Here is a 23,528-nt window from a genome sequence, read left to right as displayed (position 1 = left end):
TTTTTAATAAAAAATTGTAAAAAAATAATTAGAATTTTGCATAAATCCAAAACCACAATTCAATAAGTAGAACAACCAACCAATTATTTGAATTTTGCAAACTACTGAAGATGAAATTTGCAACAAATATTACACTAACAAAGCGTTAAAAATTACGCGTGAGCTAAAACTGTAAGTAAAAGTGGTGAGATGTGAGTAATACCAGCAACACAATTTTTTTAAACAAACGCAATCACCGAAACGTTTTTTTTTTTTACTTTTTTTTTGAGTGGAAAAAATAGTTGAAATTTTTATTTCACTATTCAGAATTTATTTGAATGAAAAAAATTAATAATAATTGAGTTTTTTTTCGCTTTCACTTCTGGTTGATTGTTTTGAGTTCTATTCTATTTGAGTGGAAACGGGTTTCTTATCAAACAAAGGGACTTTCATTACATAAAAAGCAAACTTTTTTTGAGTTAGTAATATTTTCGAGTCAAAAATTTGTTTGCAGTGCAAACTTTTTCTACCATAAAAWTTTTTCTCAATAGCAACCGCTAATTGAGACGTTTTTTTTTTTTATAAAAAAATTTAAGTGTTCTTTACTATCACGTTTGAGTCAGCATTTATTTGAATGGAAAAATATAACTGAGTCAGAATATATTTCAGTGGAAACTMGTTTTTCATCAAACATAGAAGGCAAGAGCTTTCTTATTGCAATTGCTTTTTTTTATTTACTAATCGTTTCGAGTGGAAAGTTTTTTGAGCGCAAAATGTCGGCAGATTTCTCGAAGCAAAGCGAYCGCCAATTGAAATTTTATCTGTAAAAAATAATTGAGTTTTTTTTTCACTATCACTTCCGAGTGACTTTTTTGAGACAGAATACATTTGAGTAAAAATTTSTTTTTTTGTCAAACAAAGAAGACATTTACAAAAAGAGAGAGTTGTTGAGTCAGTAATTTTTTCGAGTAAAAAGTTTTTTTGGTGGACAAGTTTTTTAGCCTACTGAAATTTTTTATCTGTAAAATATAAAAATTAAATATTAGTTGAGCTTTTTCACTTTAACTTATGAGTGACACTTTGCACTCAGAATTTATTATATAGACTTTTTTTATCGAACGAGAAACTGACTGTTTGTTCTAAAGAAGGAACTTGCTTTTTTTTTACTATAAGTTGAGTGACCTTTTTGAGTAAAAATGTATTTGAGTGAGAAAATGTTTAATTAACAAAAAACTAGTTTTTTAATAAACAAAATTTTTTATATCTTTTACACTAACACTTAAGTTGGAATTTATTTGAGTGAAAAAAAAATTTTTTTTTAATCAAACGAAAGTTTGTTTTTTACACAAAAAGAATTTAAAGTGTTTTTACACAAAAAGAATTTGACTTTTTTCACTCGAACATATGACTCCAGGGTATATTAGAGTCACAATTTATTTGAGTAGAAACTTGGAAAAGTGGAAGTAGCGAGATAATTCTGCCTTGCCTTGTTAAACAAGACTTGTTTCAGATAAAGTAGAAGAGATTTTTAACCCTAGAACATGTTTTTTCAGATAATATCAGAACAATTTAAGATTTTTGGAMAAATAGAAAGAATGGCAGAAGAAATATGTATATAAAGGCTGTAGAAAAAGAAAAAAGCGGAATAAAATAAAATGACAATAACGACATATTAAATAATATCGGAGAGATATGAGGGTACTGTCAATATTGATCGGAAAAGATGAGCAATCATTGAGACAACGAAAACAGAAAGTAGTGAAAAAATTTATGGAAAACTAAGAATTATTTTAAAAAGTAACAGAATTTGAARTCAAAAGTTGAAAAATTACACAAAAATTAAAAGGTGTTGTAGAAAGGAAMGATTTGATTCAAGGAGCGTGTAAAGTCAGAATTCCAAGCTTTACTATGACGAAAAATTTTGCGAAAAACAAGGGTTTGACTGAACAAGGAGATCAGCATCATTGAATGGAGAGAAAGAACAGTAAAAATCGGATGTAATCGTAAGTCCGGTGAAATATTATCGTTTATCGTATCGTGCAATATTTTCAAGAGTGAAGGTTTCATTACTCATAAAATTCTAACTGCCCCTGACCGAAATTGGCATTCATAAGCTGCGCCCCTAATAACTCGAAAACAAATATTTTAATTATGACCAACTTCAGGCGCACTGATAAAAATAATTGCAACTGCGTGCCGAAGAGATGAGCTCATCGCGGTTTACGCCCCAAAATTACACGAAAAAAACAAAATAAAATTTAGACAGGTATACAAACATATGTATATGTACTTATAAGTGCACAAATGAATTTCGAGTGAAACATTTGCCTCAATTTCAATATCTTCGAACGACGCCGCGCAACAACAACAGCGAAAAGTCAACAAAATAATTTTACGAGTTAAAGAATTTATTGCCAAATGCTTAATGCAAATTTGTATAAAATTTTTGCATATACAAATGTACAAATGTGGACTGCCTGGTTTCAGTGAGTAACAAATTTGACTGGTTGCCAATTTGGTTTGTGCATTTGCAAGTGACAAATGCTGCAAGCAAAACAAACGCTGAAATAAACCAGTAAACCATTCAAAAAGTTTTTGATAGTGAGGTTAAGAAATTTGTATTTCTAGTTTGGGAGAAAATTTTGAAAGTGAGGTTAGGAAATTTGCGTTTCTCGTTTGAAAGCAAACATTTTCGAATTGGGAAAAACACATAGTCTCAAATTAACTTGTTTACACTAACGAACCTACAAAATCAATAAATCATTAGCTTATAGTGAAACACCTGACAATTTTCAATAATTTCACTGAAATTACGCGACAATCTGAATGCGCTACGTGGTTATTTGTGCCAATATATCAATTTCAGTTCAAATACATAACGCACATTATATGCCTTGAGTCATGTCGTCACCTTTTAGCGTACGACAAACTATCGCGCAATGGCCTTAAACTTAACATTGAAAAATGTTTTGAGTTCGCGAATATTATTTTTGTTCAATTATGGACAAACGAACACTCTTGACAATGGCCTCTTCGATGTTTTCAGCGATTATATTATTATATTTTTTAAATATTGGAAAATTTTATTTCATTTTATATTTTTTTATTATTATATTAGGTTATCAAAAAAAGTCTTGCGGTATTTTAGCTAGTTGGCTCTAAGAGCCCGTAGTTCTAGTTTTATTCGGCGCATCGGGTCATGCTATACCTTTTTGAAAAGCTCATTTCCCGCGCTAACATGTTTGATTGATTGTCGTTTCTTTTAAGTCGTTCGTAAGTTATAGCGTCGCAAACATGKAGCAAACTAAAGAGAAAATACGGCATATTTTATGATTAAGGCAAAAATTAATCTCAAGCCGCCAATTAAATTTGCGCAGTTTATGGATTCGATACAGTTTCCATTTCCACCGCACAACGATGGTTTCAACGTTTTCGTTCTGGTGTAGAGGTGGTCGAAGATGCGACACGCTCCGGAAGGCCTGTCATCGAAAATTGCGATAAAATCGCTGAATTGTTCGAAAGAGACCGGCATAGTAGCAGCCGTAGCATCGGTCAAGAGCTGGGCAGGAGTCATCAAAAAAAAATTTTATGAACAATTGAAAATTCAATAAGAAATACCGCAAGACTTTTTTGACAACATAATATTATGTTATTTGTATAATAATATAGTTTTCTTTTTCCAATATAAGAAAATTGCTTTTCCAAATTGTTCTCAATTACAAACGGAATTCAGAAGAATTGAATTATTTTGAAAATTCTTTCGAATTTTTTTTTAATTATTTCGAATTAATTTTGAAAATTATCTCAAATAGTTTTGTTATTATACATATTAAATTATTTATATTTGATATTAAAAATATTTAGTTTTAATGCATTTGGTTTCACTCTGAATTTGTTTTGATTCAATTGTTCCAGAATCGAGTTTTATTAAAATCAAATTTATATTTGTTTAATATGACTTAATTCATTAACATTCGATTAAAAAATAAATTACTTGAGTCTAAATTGATAACAAATTGCATCAACCTCAACTAAAATAACTCAAATTTAATTAAGTTATATAATAATTTTAATTATATGTTCTACTTAATTTAATTAGAGTCAATCCAAATTCATTGAATTAACTCAATTAAATGTAATTGTATTTTTTAATATAATTAATATTATAATTAGAGATAAATTATATTTAATTAAAAAAATTAATTAGATTTAAACACGATTCATTAAAGTTCAAATCCATACAATTCAATTCACTTCGATTTAATTAAATTAAATTAAAATAATTTTGCTTAAATTTAGCGCATTTAGTTCAATCTGTCTCTTATACACATCTAGATGTGTATAAGAGACAGTATTAAAACAACTCGTTTTTTAGAAAATGTATTGTTCAATTAAATTCGATTAAATACAGTTGAAATCAATTCACTTCAATGCAATTAGTTTTAATTTAATTTAGCATTCATATCAAAACAGCATCGATCGTATTTATTTAAATTTATTTAGTTCAGTAAAATTACAAATTAAATTAATTTTAGTTAATTATATAAAAATTATTTTTTCAATAGTTTTAAGAAATTATAATTCCATAAAATTCAATTCTTTAATTTCAATGCAATATTTTTCAATTTAGTATCATTAACTATTTGTTTTGTTTGCGTCATTTCAAAATAAAATGAATATTTTTAATTAACTATTTAATTATTTTTAATTTTCTATTTAATTGTGATTTGCGAATGAAATAAGTATTTTATATAATTTGTAATTGGATAGATTTCGATTAATTTTAATTAAATTTAATTATAATTAATTTAATTTAGCCGCCAATGAAAATTAATTAAGTGCATATTTCTGTCTCTTATACACATCTAGATGTGTATAAGAGACAGTTTTTACAATAAATTCTGGTTAATTTTAATTGAATTTAATTTTAGTTTAACCTAATTTATTCATATATTATATTTTATTAAATTTCCCACAATTTTATTAAACTCATTATAGTATATAATTGGTGTAGTAATTTTGCATTTTTTTATTTAATTCAATGTAATTGCGACACATATTTTATATGCCTCCAAGTAAACTCAATTCGATATAATTTAATTTTTATTTCGCTGTCTTTATTTTTCCGATAATTATAAAACTTTTAACTTTATTAATTTAATTAATGTTTTTATTAATTTTAATTAAGTTGACTTAATTAATGTTCTATGTCGGTTTTAATTAAATTGATTGTAATTAATTTTTTACAAATTATTATTATTTTTAATTTTAATTAAGTTGCTTTAATTAATGTTTTTTATTATTTTTACTTAAAATTATTCTAATTAATTTTTTTACTAATTATTTAATGTTTAATTTTTTAATAATAATTATTTTTTAAGTTTAGTTAAGTTGATTAATTTTTTTAATTAATTAGTACTTTTAATTAATTTAATTATTATTCCTTAATAAATCTTAATTTTTCAATTTAATTTTAATACTTTTTTCTTTTTAGATCATTGAATCATTAAATTTAAAAAAATATAATTTTTTGTGTTTGGTTTTATTCTATCTTCCTGAATTCCTTTAATTTCAGCTGATTCAGATTTTTTGATTTTTATATGCGCTTTGAACTTATCCAAACAAATTAACTGATGTAAAACACAGTGAAGATTTTCAGCCCATTAACCCTTGTGTAGTCTGGTGAACCTTTAGCGAAGTCTTAAAAACGTCAAACGACGTAAAACAGAATACTTTAAACTGTAGAAAGTCCAAAGTCTACTTAATAAGAATCACAAAAAAAAAATCTATAAATTATAATAGTTTATAACTCTCAATGTTTTGTGAAGCAAGAGAAAATTTAACGTAGCAAATAAACTAACTCAAAGCTAGAGTTCGAAAATGGATAATGTGAAATTTAGTAAAAAAAAATTTACAAAAAAAAAGCAGGTATTAGCAATTTTGTGAATCAAAAAATGCAAATGTACGCTGAAAATTGAAATTCTCACTAAAATGTAGGCTAAAAAACTGTTGTATAACTAACTAACTTAAAAATGGCAAGTAAAATTTATTTGACGCTATTGTAGTGCGGACGCTAGTTAACTCACGACGGAGTAAACTTAAAAAAATACACAAAAAATTATTATTTTAAACAGTTATATAACAAAATTAGTTTAATAATTGAGCGCTTGACAAGTGTTAATTTGTTATTGTTCTTGTTTATTTTTTTTTTTTTTTTTTTTTTTTTTTTTTTTTTTTTTTTTTGGTTCTGCTTGTTATTTAGTAGCTTAGTAGGTGTATGAATGTCGGGTAGTAGCTTAGCGGGTTAAAATGGCGACGACTTGGCGCCTCTTTGTTATTGTTGTTAGTTGTAAATATAGTTTTTGTTAGTGTTGCTTTGTTATTGTTAATTGTTTTGAGTATAGCGTAGGCATGTGTGTACAAAAACAAAAAGTAGAATTTCAAACAAAAAACGTAACTATTTCATACAAAATGTATATAATACCATACATAAACTAAACGCTTATTTCGATTTTTTGGATTTTACTTTTTTGTACTCGAATTAGTTTTGGATGGCAAATTAGTATATAAATATTTATAAGAAAAGAGAATTGGTAATTACAAATACAATACATAAGTACGTACGAAAGAAGGTAGGTAATAATAATAAATAAATTATTTGTTGTTGTTGTTGTTGCAGTGTTGCAAACAAAACGCTTACCTTGCATGCCCCGAATCGCCTTCAGAACTTTGCCTCGAATGTTGACTGTGCGAAAAACTGCTATAACCCGAACCCTTCGACATCTGCATACACAAAAGTGGAGAGAGAGATAGCAAAGAAGTAGAAGAAGTGAAATATTAATAAATTGCAGTTAAAAGCGCACAAATCACTGTGTCTTCTATGCTGGCGGCGAGCGCACTCACTTGACTAGTGTTGCTGGAATTACGCGAGTGGCCCATTTCCATAATCGACGACGTGCCGGTAGTGCCACCCAGGCCGCCGCCGCCCATCACATTCGCGCTGGTCGTGCCGCAATTGTTGCTACCGACTATGCCCATAGTGGACGCCGCGCCGCCACCGCTGGTGCTGCTGCCAATGCCAGCGTATGGCTGCATTTGTTGTGCATTCGTCAATGTCACGACTGTGGTTGTTGTTGTTGTCGTTGAGCCTAACGTATTTTGCGGTGGATAAGCGATAAACTGTTGTTGTTGCTGCAACAGCAACGCTTCTGTGGTGAGTGTAGTAGCCGATTCGGAAGATTCCGACAAGCCGGAGTCCGTCACAATCGAAGCGATCACTACTTGAGGGTCCAAATCTGCGTGCAAACAGGGCAATTATTTTTCAATAATAAAATTTTAACTTTATAAAATGAAATTTCAACTTGAAAGCATAAAACTTCTAATAATATTTACCATCCTCGCGCACGGTGGAGACGGGACGCGTGCTGGTCGTGCTATTGAGTCCGCCGCCTAGCGTAGCGCCACCAACGCTAACCGGTATGCCTTGACTTCCGCCGCCCACGCTGGGTCCGCTACTGCCGACACCGCCACCCATGCTGGGCAACGCTGTGGCGGTGGGCGTCTGCAGGCCCACACCCGTCGACGCGGTAGCCAGGTCATCCGTTGAGGGTTTCTGTTTGCTCTTCAGGTTCGGCGTGGGTCTGATGAAAAAGGAAATTGGAAATGAAAAATTAAAAGAAATTCAATGAAATAATATTAAAGCGCGTTTGCACTTACGCCTTGAAGAGTATATCACCGCTGAGCATGTGCATTTTGATGGATACCAGCAGCATGGAATTGTCCAGACGATGACGCGAGTCATAGCCTTCGAGCAGAAAGCGTCGTGACGTCAGGCCGGCGCCAGCGAATTCGGCAAGATTTATATCGATAAAACCTAACTTAAAATAACTACGTCCGCCCTTCATCTCTTTGCGTATGGAGATGCGTAAATAGCAGGGATCCAATACGCCTGTGGATGCATTGGCGGACATTTTGCAGGGAAACTCGAAGTTGCGATTCCATACTACACGATGATCGCGCACCTCCTCTCTGTGGATTAAAGGGGAAATGTCAATGTTTAGAATTACATAGGGTCCAAAGTGGTATTTCGAAGTTTCCAACGAGGCAGTCTCTTTATGTAAAGTCTTCAAACTAAAATAAACGTTGTAACACTATAGCAGGTATGATTTTGATTAAAATCTTATTGTTATTCATAGTCTTCCCTGCGATAGATTGGACTTGATAAAACTTGAGGTTTGTGGGAAGAATACTTCAAGGGAGAATTCTTAAGTACCGTGACACAAGGGTATCACAGCGTAGTAGTGGCCTTGCCCAAATAAAACTTTAGATACAAGATCTCGGAGGMACTACTGACGACCTGGAAAGAAGCCACGCTATCAGTGGAATGGGAACGGTTTGGTATGCAAATTTTTCAATAGAAAATATTTTCAGAAATCTTTGTTCAAACCATGCTATTTAGTATTATGAGGATAGCTTTCACTTTCCCGTCGAAAGCTCAGAGCCTTCAACGAAAGTTCAGAGACTTCTAGAGACGTTCATTTGTAAATATTTTTTAAATGCATGTCGTAGATTTTTAGTCGAAAATCTTTTCAGAACTCACTGTGCTAGCTATACTACCGCCAATAATGTCATTTGGAGCTTTCACTTTTTTCTCCGGAAGCTCAGAGACTGCTATAGACGTACATTTGTAAATATTTTTTAAATGCATCTCGTAGATATTTAGTCGAAAATCTTTTCAGAACTCACTGTGCTAGCTATACTACCGCCAATAATGTCATTTATAGCTTTCACTTTTCCTCTCAGCTCAGAGACTGCTATAGACGTACATTTGTGTGACATTTTCTGTACGCATCTCGTAGCTTTGGAATCGAATATCTTTTCATTACTTACTGTTCTATCTATACTACTTCGAATAATGTCATTTGAAGCTTTCACTTTTCCTCCGAAAGCTTTGATAATTTTTCAGACGTTCAATTGTGAACATTTTGTGAGCGCAACTCGAGGTTTTTCAATCGAAAATATATTTAGAACTTACTATTCATGCTTTTCTACTTCGAGTCTTTTACTTTACCTTCTAAAGCTCAGAAACTTTTACAAACTTTTCTTTGTGGACAATTTGTGAACGTATCTTGAAGTAGTTCAATCAAAATTCTTATTCAAGCTACACTATTTCGAATCATTTCAATTTGAGCTTTTGCTTTCTCTACGAAATCTATGATAATAGATTTAAAATATGATATTTGAGGTGAAGATGCTTCAGATTATAGCTAAGGTTTGTAGCCAGTAGACCAACCATTTTAGTAAATAGACTTTTTCCATCAATGAACTACGATTGACAGTTCAAAACCTCAAAAACATGCTTTCTTAGCTTTTTTTCTGGATCTGATGGACGACAGTTCGCTTCGAAATTAAACTTTTTTAATTTTTTTTCATTGAATAATAGGTGTGGAATATGAACGAGGAATCGCAGAAAAACATTTGCATAATATTTTGATCATTTTGAGTATGATTACTGATGGCTGATCGCCCAAGATGGCGGAGTATCACATTTAGACTGCTACATACTCGTACAGCAAAAAAAAATTTTCGACTCCTACAACTATGTTATTGGCAAGCACTAATATTATATTAGCCGCCTCTACAAACTTGTGACAGGCTCTAGGCGATATGCGATGGCCTTTGCGATCCATATCTAGGAGTTTTGGATATCGTCTCTGGCAATCCAAGTGGGATTATTCCTGACCTCATGAGAAATCATCCAGTTTACATAACCCAACTATTAAAAGCTGAGCTTTGCTGTGGGCGAAGAAGTCAAAAGACCTTTACGACTTACCTTTGGTCAAAGAACCTTTTAAAGTACAGAGGACCAACCATCCAATATTGAACCGCAAGAAGTCAACGGAGTTACTATATGGTTATATTTTGCAGCTAGTGAGCAGCTAAGGTACCTGACCTAGCAAGCTCATCAACCATGCAATATCGCTATGGCTAGACAAGTCTATGCAATCATGAAATAAATCGATATTAGAGATTACAAGTTCATAAATAACTCGCTACCAGGAATAAGTAGTCAAGGTATGCCTTCACTAGTCTTGAAGGTATAGGCAACGAGCTACAAAACTGTTATAGAACATTATGGGTCAACGATAATGCAATCGACTATCTTAATATAGCGCAAAAGAACAACTTTTGGTGGGAGACCCCAACTTTTTTCAACAGTTTCTCTGCAGCTTACTACAGGCCTTTAGAAGAATAGATATTTCACTCACACGAAGCATCGAACAGGTTTTTAATTCTGCCTGCATTTGTAGACACATCAGAAATCTTACTGTAGTTTAATATCCTTTGAATATTTACTTCACAAAGTTTGCAGGAACACAATAATCAATTACTTAAAGCTCAGAATTTTTTGGAAAATTTTAATTTCTTAAACCAAATAAATTTTGAAATATAATACTAGTTGTCTCGCCGGCCACTCACCTGCTGCTGTACTCCTGAAACGAACCACCATCCAGTAGACGTATTTTCGCGAACAGCACCTCATTTACGAGCGCCACCTCGGAGAGCTCTTGTAATTGTACCTCAACATTGAACTTATACTTTTTCTTTTTCATCATAAAGGCCATACCAGGGGCGCTAGGCCCAAGTAATGTCATACAGTTTTACACCAATAGACGCACAAACCGGATATCGCTGTTTGGCCGAAAAACAATGTAACGAAACACTTTCGGGGTTAGCTGCGACGAGGGAAAATTACATCGGCAGCGCACAACAAACGAAGAGCTTGGTTAAAAACACCCAAAAAAACTAATAACAAAAAGAAAAACGAAGCGCAAACGAACTCAAAGCACACTTGAGCGATTTTACAAAGGTTGTTGTAACGGTTTTGCTATGTTTTGCGCGTGTTGAGTTAAAATAATTAAAATAAGCACTAAAAGGTGTTGCGGTTTTGAGTAAAAAGTCTCGTAAAAAAACGGACTACGCTTGAAAAACGCTGAGACTCGGAAGGGCTGGAAAACTTTTGTTGCGTTGCTTCTTGGCGGATTTGCTGATTGTTTTTGTTTTTAGTGGTGGATTTGTTTTATTTTTTTGTTGGATACTTCTGTTTTGTTGTAATTTTTTGTTTCTTTGCTTTTATTGTATTTTGTGTAACAATTCTCCGCAGTTAAGTTGGTAGCGACATGGTGTGCTTGAAATCGCTGCTTTTAATGCCGCTTCGTGGATTTGCTTTAAAACAAGCGTTTTTATTGTTGCTGTTGTTGTTGAAGTTTCAGCATTTGTCAATATTCAAAGTGCCACAACTGCAAATAAAAGAAAAATACAATATTTAGTATGAAGGTATAGCAGTTTAATTGAAATAAAACAATTAAAAAGAGAGCCATGGCTTAAGTGAGGTTATGGCCACTACCGTTTTGCCTAACGAATTGCGCAACTTAACCTTAAGCTCGCTAGATTCAATATTCAATTAAAATGCGACTATAAAATAAGTTGCACATTCTTAATACCACCTCTCCCACCCCGCGCGATTACAGCACGGAAAGCTAATTGGAAAAGGCAGCGTATCGTTGCCTTAGGTCTAGCAAAGTAAAGCTGGTGGTGAAAGAAGCTAAAAGTCTTCTTCCAACTGCTGCTCATTTAGCATAGAAATTCCAATACTTAAGACACTTTATGCCTTTTTGATCGCTTCTAATTGAAAATTAAATTAAAAACCTTTGTACTAATACATAGATAAGGTGGTATTTTTGGCATTTCTGAGAAAAATTACAAGAGTAATGTACTCGTACACCAAACTTCGTGCGCGGAATCGTTGCGAATGTTGGAAAAGCATTACGGTGATTCAGATTTAACAAAAACACGAGCCTACCAGTAATATGAAGCCTTCAAAGACGGTCGATAGATCGTTGAAGACATGTCTCGTTCTGGACGACCTTCGACCTCTTTTTTTTTCAAAAAGTGTACCGTAAACTAATCTCTTTGGACAAGCTTGTTCATGCGAATTCTGATCCCACATTCATGGAGAACATTATATCTGCCCATGAGACTTTTACTGATGTTTACGAGTTTTACATGTCGGAATGGAGGAAAAAAACGAGCCGAAACCAACAAAAAACCACACCAAAGCCGTTCAAAAATGGAGGTAATGCTCATTGTTTTTTCGATATTTATGGTTTAGTGTATCATGAATGTGTTCCGGAGGGTGTTCCGTATTGAGGCATTTGCTTGAGAAAATCCGTCGAAAACGGCCAGAATTGTGGAAGAACAATTCATGGATTTTACACAATGACAATACACCATCGCATCGAGCCACGATTGTGACCGATTTTAAAGCCAAACATTTTCTGCTCAGTGCCATTTTAAATTTAAAACTATAGTATGTAGGACATAAGACAAAAATAAAATACCCAAAAATTTAGTTATTTGAATTTTTTACACAAATTTTGAGCTTATAGTACTTCAAAAGCCTATACGTTGAAGGTTATAGATCCCTTCATTGATTACAACATTGCATCAATTTTTTTTTCTATAGGACTCGTAGGTTGGATGGAAATGGGGATAAGCCGTTCTTAACACTGCAACCAGGCCACTCCTCCACATTTTCCCAAACTCAGATCGCGCGTAAGTTGTGCCTTTAATGTTGGTTATTTTATCTATACCCGTATTTCCGAAGGATTTCAATTTAGTATAATTTTTTTTTTCCTTTTTGACATTTTCAAAGACTTCTTAGACCACTAGTCTATTATTGTTTGTTAAGTTTTAGAAAGATTATGAAGTTGAAAAGCACTTCTTTTTTTATAAAATATATATTTTTTTAAATAATAATTTTTTTTCATAAAGGTATTTTTTGATATAAAATATATATTTTATTTCCGTAGCCAGCTCAACATTTAAAATTTATAATATAAATATTTCTTATATATTTTTTTTTCAATTAATGATGACTTATTCGCACGCACGTGTAAGTATTCACAAAACCAAGTTTAAGTACTAATTAATGAAATTAAGCTGTTGTTGCTCAATTTATTTGCCTTTAGAATACGAGTTCACTGCTCTCGTTAAAATGCTGAATGCAATAAAAAATGCTTTTGCAAAAAAACAACAAATGGAAAAATTGCGTAGGTGAAAATGTGGCTGACGTAATCATTTATAAGAGTATAGTAATAATAAATAATTGCGAACTAATTGCAGTAAGGCAAGAAAATAATTTTTTAAAGAAAAGTTGTATTGAAGTTTAGCAGAAAAAAATAATATAATAATGATAATAATAGTAGACAATTTAATAAAGAAAAATTAATAATAATAGTAAAAAAAATTATCAAAAAAAAGACAAAAACAAAAAATAATAATTTTAAAAATTTAGCAATTGGTTTAACATTTAAGAAAATAATCTCTAAATATGGTATCCCAAAATTTTAGATATTGGTTATTTAAATTTTCAGAAAAACTTTTTAAATAAAACAAATTATAAGAATTTCACATATACACCTCTGATGAACCGAGCTAAATGAAACAAAAAATTGCAAAATACAATTTTTTAAATTATACCAAAATTTTCCAATTGGTATAAAGTTCGGATTATTTCAAAAATATAAAAACAGCATTATAACAACACCAAATTAATTACAAGAGAAGCAAAATGTAAAAAAGTATAACGTGTATATAAAATTATACCAAAATTTACCGATTGGTATAAATTCTAATAAACCGAGCTGAATAAAGCAAGAAATTGCAAAATATAGTTTTTGAAAGTATACCCAAATTTTTCAATTGATGTAAAATATTTAATAATATATTATAATGCGGCTAACGACAAAATATAATAATAGTAATAAAATTATTTACAAAAAAGAAAAAAGTATTATATATATAAAAAATTATACCAATATTTTTTAATTAGTACAAAGCTCTGATAAATTTAACTAATTGGTATAAAACTCTGGTAAACTGAACGTAAAATAAATTATATACAAAACAGTATACCACATTTACCGAGTGGTATAAAATTCTGATAAATGGAGTTAACTTGTATAAGAAACTACAATACAATAACAAAATTTAACCTAAAATTCACTAACTGGTGTAAAGCTATGATAAATTTATTAAAATAAAGTAAGTAAGAATATGTCTTTTTGCGATTTCTTGCCTTACTTTGTTCAGTTTACCAGAGTTTGATACCCATTAGTAAATATTTGGTATAGTTTTGTTTTAATTTTTTTAAATCGCAAAAACAAAAAAACTGAACCAAGTAAGGCAAGAAATCGCAAAAAAGCATATCCCGATAAACGTAATTAAAATTAAGAACAACAACACTTCCCAACAAACCTGAAGGAGAAATTTGTAGCACTGAAGAGGTTACGTACAACTATTTTTATCATTTCAAGTTTTATTGCCATAAAATAATTAATAATTTTTATTTATTAAAACATGTCACAATTTAAGATGAAATTCACTTTTCATCGAAATTTTTACAATTTTTAAGATAAATTTTACATTTTATCGATATTTTGTTAATTTTTATCGATAAATTTTAATATTTTCTAGTCCTTTTGCAACAATAACTGTGGTTTAGTCTAAGTTGTTTTTGTTGAAGTACTTGCACGTTTGATTATATGCGTATATCGATAAAAGATTATTTTTTGGTTATCTAACTTTTAATTTGCCACTTCTGATTTTCGATAATTCCAAAGCTTTTCGATAAAAAACGATTATGTATCGATTAATTATTTTTGTATTATTCCGTCGCAAATGCATTTATAATTACTGTTTCTCTGATTTTCGATAATACCAAAAATTTGCAATAATAATCGTTTTTTTCCGTTAAATTTTGATTTTTTCCTCACATACACGTATCTGATTTTCGATACTTTTAAAACGTTTCGATAACAAATTATTATTTATCGATAACTTAATTTCGATTATTCCATCACATATGCATTTCTAATTATCGTTTAGCTGATTTTCGATAACTCCAAAAGTTTAAGATAACAATCAATTTATTTATCGATAACTTAATTGTTGTTATTCTGTCACATATGCCTTAATACATAAGGTTTATCCGGTCGAAAAACGCATTTGATTTCTGGAACTACAAAATTTTTACCACTTTTTGGGGTCTTTTTCACTGGCTGCTTTTTAATATGTTCAAATTTTTCTGATATTATCCGAATTTTATCGATAATAAATTTTGATGCATATTTTTCATAACAAAAATTTCTTTTCATAATTTAAAAAAAAACCTCAGTTAAACTAAGACTATACTAACAAGAACGTAAGCGAACTGCCTAAGCGAATTCCGACAAATGTAAACGTGCACTTCTAAATTATAGGGCATAAGCGCCTAAAACTATGCACATGTTTGTCTGCAATGCAAATAAAATATACTAGAAAGCGGCAGATTTTTATTCCCCGTAAGACTTGAAGCTTGTTCGGAAAAATTGTGTCGCTTCAGGCTATTAAAAACCATTTATTTATTACCAATGGCTGAAAAATTCAAAAAAAAATACTTTAAGGATCAGCAGTGCTTGCATAATTTATCAGCACTGATTGAAAATACATAATAACCATCAATATAATCCATCTTCATCAAACTAAGCACATCTTAATCGAACTATTTCCCTACAGGACCCTCAAAAGAGTGCTGTATAGGTGCGACTGCCGCGTCATTGGCGACGTTAGCATGCTTTTAGGCGCACCAAAGCTATTTCGGACACAGGCAAACCGCCAACCAACAATTCGCATGCATTAGCTGACACGAGTGACAGTAGAGCGCCGGAGTAGACACTTGCTCTGACTCAATGCTACCAAAATAGAAACGGTAAAATCATTAAATCATTAAAAGCGTTAGGCGTTATACAAACAAACATATTTGCGTGTGGACGAAATCAGCACTTTGGCCATTGAAATAATACTTTACCCACAACTGAGGGCTTTTATGCATCACTTATGGCGCGTCAAAACTTAATGACGCAGCACAGAGTGACTGAGGTATTTGCGAGTGTGGGCATGGATGTGTGATTAAGGTTTTTCGCCTGCCAGGGAGTTGGGAAAATAATGAATTTTAAAGGTAAGCATGCAATTTGTTTGGGCGCGGGACAACATTCTAGAATTTAGTGAAAATGAAATTCGGGGAAGGTGCTAAATGTTTTTACGTCGGGTATTAAAGTTTAGTATGAGATTTTTGAGGATTGTCGGTGTAAACATAGAGAGTGAAAAGGTACACAGCTGGAGTAAATGAAATATGTGGGGAAAATGCTTTTACATTAAAATTTGTAACCAACTATTCAAATTTCTTGTTTTTTTGGAACGTGGAGGTTGCCTAAACGTAGGCAACTTTTGTTTTTGATATTGCATGTCAAAGCTTGTAGTCTACAGTTGTGCTCTTTAGCGAAGACACACACCTAAAAGAGTGTTTAAAATTCATTAAAAGTAGAAATGAAATGTGCTAAACAATTTTCTGTCGAACATTAAGATTAGCGTTAGAATTTTCAGGCAGTAAAACCAGAGAATGAAAAGGTAAAGAGCTAGAATTAAAAAAATTCTGATATGTAAAGTGAAAAGCGATTATATTGAAAATCGTAGCAGTCTACTGAGATCTATAGTTTTTTGAATGCCACTCTTAAATGTAGGCAACGTTTCTGCTATACTTTTGCATATAGCCTACATTTGTGTGTTTTAGCAAAGACACCCACCCCATATGAGTACTCTTACTACCGCTAAATAATATCAAAGCCACTTCATTAAAATAACTTCTTTACTCCCACAAGTTCCATTCAAAATACTTAACTTCGGTAAATCAACAACCGCATTTTCAATTATTTCTTTTTAACTTTCTCGCAACAAACACTTTCAATGCAACGCAATTAAATCCAATTTTATTATATACTACCTACAAAATGCGCTTTATTAATAAAAATATTAATTCAAGTGAGCTCTAACCCCTTGAGGGATCTGTATGACCCCATTTATTACCATTTACACAGCCACATACTCAACGGCTATGGCACGACATGTGTGTCAGCAGTTCATTCATTCATGCCAACCCATAAATGCTGAGTGCAGCTGCACCTAAATTCGTGCTGCGTTCGGGGCGGTAAACTATACTATGCTTGTGGAAAATTGTGGTCGCATTTATGCAACGACAGCTTAAAGCGATACGTAACGAAACGAACTAATAACCGAAAAGTCAATTGACCCAGTTGTGGCAGGATGTGTCTGTAAATATGTTGGCGTGTATGTGAATGCCTTTGAGAAGCCTTGACTTTCTACAAACGAAGAGCGAATCGACCAGCCAGCCAGTCGGTTGTATGGCCATAAACGTTTACGTATGCGTTGCGGGTGGCATTGGGGGGCGTACAACTTGACCTGTATGAGCAACGAGCTGGCGAATGAGTTTAGAAGGAAAAGCAAATAATGTGAAAACTGTGATTTACTACTTTAGAAATGGAATATTATGAGAAAGATGAAATGTATATATTAAAAAATTAGTAATATTCATATTTATTAGAGTAAAGGATATATTATATTATGATGAAAAATGTACGAAAATCTTAAGATTTTTCAAAGAGAAATATCCCGAAATAAATGGAAAATCACAAATAATTTCTTTCATGTGTCCAATGTGCCCTTTCTCCTCTCAGCTTTTAATGCTGCTAATGGAAAGCAACTAAGCGCTGTTGATTTACCCAGAACAACTTCTTTTTACTTACTTAAGTGCTCACTCACACCACATAGAATGCAACGAAGTATAGAGAAACCACTCCTCAGATTTTGCTTTCAAATTGAAATGCAAAACTTTAGACAGCACATCAACACATTTCACTTAAAAGCTCACGAAAGCATCCGGTAAAGCGTATAAACTATAAGTGTGTTAAGGAAGAAGGGCTTCCGAGGTAGTAAAAAGCTTTTGAAGGAGAGATATATATTTATATTTTTTGTTACAAAATAACCCAGTATTTTGATTAGTATAATTTCTGCATTTAAATAACCAAATTGTGGTATAATAAAGTTGAATCAACCAGAGCAATACTTTGCACTATATTTTATTTAGCTTAATATAGCCAAAACCATATGGCAACGCACTATTTTGTGATACACTTACAAGGTTTGTACAGAAATAATAGGACTGAGGCGAATACAAATTTATTGAAGCAATCATTATAATTCTTTAAAAAAGTTAGGTTGCTGTTCACAAGAAAGTCGTGGTGCAACTTCCAATCGGCTGCGATGCCTTGTCGGACCCGATTGACTCTTTGTTTGATTGTTTCGAGGACTTCCACGTAAAACTTGACGTTGACGGTTTGTCCAGACGGATCAATTTCATGGTGGACGACGACTTTGATGTCAATAAGCATCGTTCCGATCTGCATCAGCGACTTCTTCTTGGCTTTCCAAAGAGGTCTGTATCAATGAAACACACCACTTCTTGCTAAAGCAACATCTCGGTAAGCCTACTTGATCATATCAAACGTCTCTATCGCAAATTTACCGAGCTTCACACAGAATTTGTTGGCGTACCTCTGCTCTAACGAACGCTACACTTTCGGCTTGCACCACTCACAGAAACACGCCGCACGGAAATGTTTGTCCTGGCTCTCCAGGTGTTCGGAGACCACTGACCCACCGGTCGTTCGTTAGCTAGGAATGCCCTCTACCGAATCCTGTCGGTGCGCGCACGCTCCGAAGTACAGTCGGGACGGAAAAAAATCAGTAGTATTACTTTCCGGACAAAGCCTGTAGTCTTTACTCAGCTGATAGGACTGTCCTTATATTACTTCGCCAAGCCTACGGGTAGTACAAAGCCTTCAAAGACGGTCATGAGATCGTTGAAAGCATGCCTCGTACTGGACGATCTTCGTTTCGGATACGGTGCTTGAAAGTGTCAGAAAGATGTCAAGAGACCTCGACATTTTTCTCGAGTCCGTTGGAATGATTTTGATGGATATTTCGAGTATGTAACGCGTTCCTTCTCGAATCGTGTCGATAAAGCGGATTTGTTTTTTTTTTTTTTCAAAAATAGTACCATAAGTAGGTCTCTTTGGATATGCTTGATCGTACGATATGAATTTGCTCCCGAGTGACAGACGGTCAATAAATAGTTCTATTTGGACGTATTGAGGCGGTTTGCATGAGAACATCCGTCGAAAACGAAATTAACAATGGAAGAAAAAATTATGAATTTTACACGATGATAACGCACCATCGCATCGAGCTACGATTGGGATCGAATTTTAAGCGAAAAATCAAATACCATCGATCAACCACCGTATTCAGCAGATTTCGTTCTGTGTAATGTTTCTTGTTCCCCAAACTGAAATTGCCGCTCCGTTTTTAGTCGATCGGAGACATAAAAAACAAAATTCGCTGAAGGTCATCCTAAAAAGTGCTTATGTAAAGTGTTTTGAGGATTGAAAGATAATTGACATAAGTATATTACATCTGGTGGGGATTACTCTGAAGACGACAAAATAATTATTGATAAATAATTTAACATTTTGTGATGAAAAATTTACTTAGTTAGTACTTTTTTTTTATCAATTTCATGTTTTATAGAGTTACCACACATTTTTGTTATGGGATCTGATATGCAATCTATTTTCTGCATTTTCTAGAATCGAGTTGGTCAATCAAGATTTATAGAAATTTAATTATGTCAATTTGACCGCCGATAACAGTAGAATATTCATAAATAAATACATACATATGTACAAAAACATATATATAGTACACACACCATTACAAAGTTGTCTCACCATTTTTTGCCATAATATAGTCGTAACAACACATCTGTTATTAACTTGAAAATGGAAAGAAAAATTTCACAAAGAGTTTTATGTTGGGCGTTTGCTCATTTCCGAATTGCGGACATGCAAGGGAAATTACTAAAGTGAATATAAGTAGACGAGTGAATGAAAGGAAAGCACACGAGCAAAAGGAAATTTTCAGAGAAACAAGAAGTAATGTGTGAGTGTGAAAGCAATAATTTTGAGGGCAAGTCAATGTATTATTTCAGAAAATTACGTAACACACGAGCAGTTTATCAATCAATCAGAAAATTACTTAGCTTAACGAGCGCACCCACATAACAGGAGGATAACGGTGCATGCCATATATGGGCATGACAATTTGGTGACCCTACGCATTAAGGGGACGTCACTTCGATATTTTATCAATAAAAAATTTATAACAATAGTTTTAGTATGAGCGCAATTAGCTAATGTTATAGGGAGAAAACGGAAAACCTACAACAACAGCAGTAGTTAAAGTGAGCGATGAAATCGTTGAAATGTGTGCTTGATGGCACGGTAAGCAGCTTGGTGAGGGTGTATTTGAGGCAACGCCGTCAATCACATGAAGAGTTGATTAACGAAATACATATGTAGGGATATGAATGAAAGTATATGTAAGTGTTTATGTGTTCCAAGAAAAATTAATTAATTGCAGCACGCACCGTCTGAATGGCTTAGCAATTTCTTAGCTTACTTGCGTTTAAATTTATAGATATTTAGTAAACGGCACACACACATGCATACTTATATTCTCGTGTATAAACACACATATGTACAACACACAGCAGTACTTTATCAGCCTTAAGTGGCGTAAAGATGAGCTTAACTTTATAGCTGCTAGATTAGAGACGATTACGATTTAATGTGTCGAGCAGTAGGCTAATGACATTTTAGCAGCTTCGACGTCATTTATAAATAGTTGTAACTAAAGCAACCCAGTAGGAAAAAAATAGTTCGAAATGTTAAACAAGGCAACGGTAGAGAAAAAATACGACAATTAAATAAAAGCCCATAAAAAACCGACTAGGCCGAATGTAACTAGTTCGAATGTTATAAATAGTTGCAGAAAAGTAACTCAGTAGAGAAAAAAAATATTAAAATTGCATCAAAAGGTAACTGGTCCGATTGGTACTAGTTACAATGTTATAAAAGTTTGGTACAAAATAACCCAGTAGAAAAAAGTAGTTTACAAAATTTGTTTTTTTAATTAAGAACGCGTCAAAAGGTGACTGGTCCGATACTAGTACTAGTTAGAATATTATAACTATTTGAAAAGAAAGTAACTCAGTAGAGAAAAAAAGTTATTAAAAATGATTGATCCGATTACTAGTTAAAATACTATAAACTCCAAACTGACTCTCGAAGTTCGTTACTCCAGTTTTTCCTACAGGACCAATGAACAGAATGTATTCCACTTAGAGGTCTGAATATAGTATACTTAAGAAGTGTGCTGTAATCTACGCAGTGTGACTACTTAATCTGTAGGTCTTTAAAATAGTGTATATTTTTATAATCATAAAGCTTGCGACTAACGGTACGAGACAGGAAATCGCAACATTATACGAATCCCCATTGATAAGGATTTAATTGAAAACAATTTGAACTCCTGTCACATCTATATAGCCAAAGATTAATACTGCGATAAGAAAGGCATACAAACGGTACATTCCACTACATACATGTATTGAAGTAGCGCTTGCGCGAATAGGGGGGAGATTATATGAGCTCAAATTGAAATAATAACAATTAAAATAGAAATAAACTAGAAATTTTGAGTTAAAAGGTTATAAAATGCTGCGAATAAAAGTGAGTAGCTATTATGCGATTATAATTTAGAACGCAATGTTGGTGTTATTGTTGTGCATTCGTATATATGTACATAGGTAAGTTATTTTTTATTATTTTTTACAAATTGCTACAAAATTGATATGTGTTCAATATTTTTTTTCTGCGTAGAAAACTTACTACATTTTTTCGGACTAGTTTGTAACTAGTTTCATTTTTTTATTTTTATTTTTTTTTTTGTAATCAGAATATATAATATTTTACAATAAATATTGAACTATATCTTGGCAGTCTAGTTCGTAACTAGTTACATTTCTTTTCCAAAAATTTTAATTTGTAACAATATACATAAATACATATGTGCGACCATTTTTATATAAAATTTCGTTATTTACACGTATAAGATACTAACTACTAACTGGAACAATTGAAACTAGTTTCGCTTTTTGTATTAGCTAACACCCGATCGTAAGATTTTGCAATAAAAAAGTATTACATTTTTTCGGTACAGTTTGTAACTAGTTAAATTTGTATACCAAAAATTTCATTAAAAGTAATATACCAAACAAATGTGCAGAGATCTGCATTTTTTAAATAAAATTTTGTTGTTTTGCATTGTAAAATAGTTTAAAAGTTTGATGCAACAAATTGTTATTTTTATTCTTACTTAAAAAAACTAGCTATAACTCTTTGGAGTAGTATGTAACTAGTTGCTTTTTTCAAAATTTTTTGTAACTTGTTACTTTCACAGTTACTAAGGGGCAATAGAAAAGGTTTTACTATAAAACGCGAACTAAAACTTTTCGGACCAGTTTGGTACTAGTTAATTTTTTTTTAAAAACTTGGTTACTAAGATGCAATACAAAAGATTGTACAATAAACCGCGAACTATACTTTTTAAAACCAGTTTACAACTAGTTATTTTTTGTTTCAAAAGCTCGATATATAGGATAATGTTTTTAAATAAAAGGTGAGCTATATTTTTTTGGACTAGTTAGTAACTAGTTACATTTTTTGTTAATAACTTTTCTTAAAAATAACATATGTACATACATATGTATGTATCTAGACTATACATTTTTTTTAACTGAGTTAAATTGCCGTATTTTCTAAGTTTCGCCAATGTGTTAACTAAATTAAATTCAATCAACGCAATTGCAGCCACAAATGCAGCAACAAGATTAAATTGAAAATAAAATAACGCCAATTGAAATTAATAAAAGTCAAGGCAGACAAAAAACACAAAAGGATGCAAATTTGAGAGGAAAATTAAAGAAAACAAAAATAACAGCAAAAAAGTATAAAAAAAAACAACAGAAAGTACAAAAATAAAAACCACATATGAAAAGGCTACAACAAAAAAGTATGAAAACAATTATAAAAACTGTTTAAAAAAACAACAAAACGCATTTACACAATAATAGCAACAATACAATATACAACAAGAAAATATTATAAAACGTATACAAATATATATATATATATACATATGTTGTACGAATATCAGTGAAATGGGCGTCGAAAATTTTATGCAAACAAATGCACAGCTATAAAACAACAAAGCATGCAAAAAAGTAAAACACACATACACAGCTATATAAATAGCTGTTAAAGGTGAATTGTTGCAAAACAACCATAACAAATTAACAACAAATTGCTATTAAATTAATTGCGACAAACAAGCTGAGCAAACACAAGAACAAAGCAAAAACAAGTACAACAATATGACAAAGAATGAAGACAAGACGAGTGCACGAGCTTCTTTTGGCATACAAAGTGCGGCACATGATTTTCATATTAAATTAATGCAATTTGAAAACGAATCCCGTTTGCCTAATATAGAGAATTTGTGCGAAGGTATGGATGGCACAGAGCAAGTATACGCCCGGCAGCAACTGAATGACTATAAATTGATTTTGATAATAAATTAAAGCGAATGCTTTAAAAAATTAATTACAGATAATTAAAGAAAAATTAAGTAAT

At 32.1% G+C, this 23,528-nt stretch overlaps 1 protein-coding gene across 9 annotated transcripts in view; it reads right to left on the bottom strand.

Annotated features, from left to right (window-relative positions):
- The window catches only part of LOC108967875 (protein FAM102B), a 191,359-nt gene that overhangs the window by 17,675 nt on the left and 150,156 nt on the right, over positions 1–23,528 (bottom strand). For all 9 annotated transcript variants that reach the window (XM_018931522.1, XM_018931525.1, XM_018931526.1 and 6 more), the window contains 5 exons: positions 10,459–11,279; positions 7,696–8,007; positions 7,372–7,619; positions 6,883–7,274; positions 6,680–6,762 (listed from right to left, as the gene is read on the bottom strand). In XM_018931522.1, coding sequence (XP_018787067.1) covers positions 6,680–6,762; positions 6,883–7,274; positions 7,372–7,619; positions 7,696–8,007; positions 10,459–10,634 — 1,211 coding nt within the window. In that variant the 5' untranslated portion in view covers positions 10,635–11,279. The remainder of the gene's footprint in view (positions 1–6,679; positions 6,763–6,882; positions 7,275–7,371; positions 7,620–7,695; positions 8,008–10,458; positions 11,280–23,528) is intronic.

This window comes from Bactrocera latifrons, unplaced genomic scaffold (genome assembly GCF_001853355.1).
Source record: "Bactrocera latifrons isolate USDA-ARS-PBARC rearing strain unplaced genomic scaffold, ASM185335v1 scaffold_2, whole genome shotgun sequence".
In the NCBI taxonomy this organism is placed as follows: domain Eukaryota; kingdom Metazoa; phylum Arthropoda; class Insecta; order Diptera; family Tephritidae; genus Bactrocera; species Bactrocera latifrons.
This window is presented reverse-complemented; position numbering and strand designations above follow the sequence as displayed.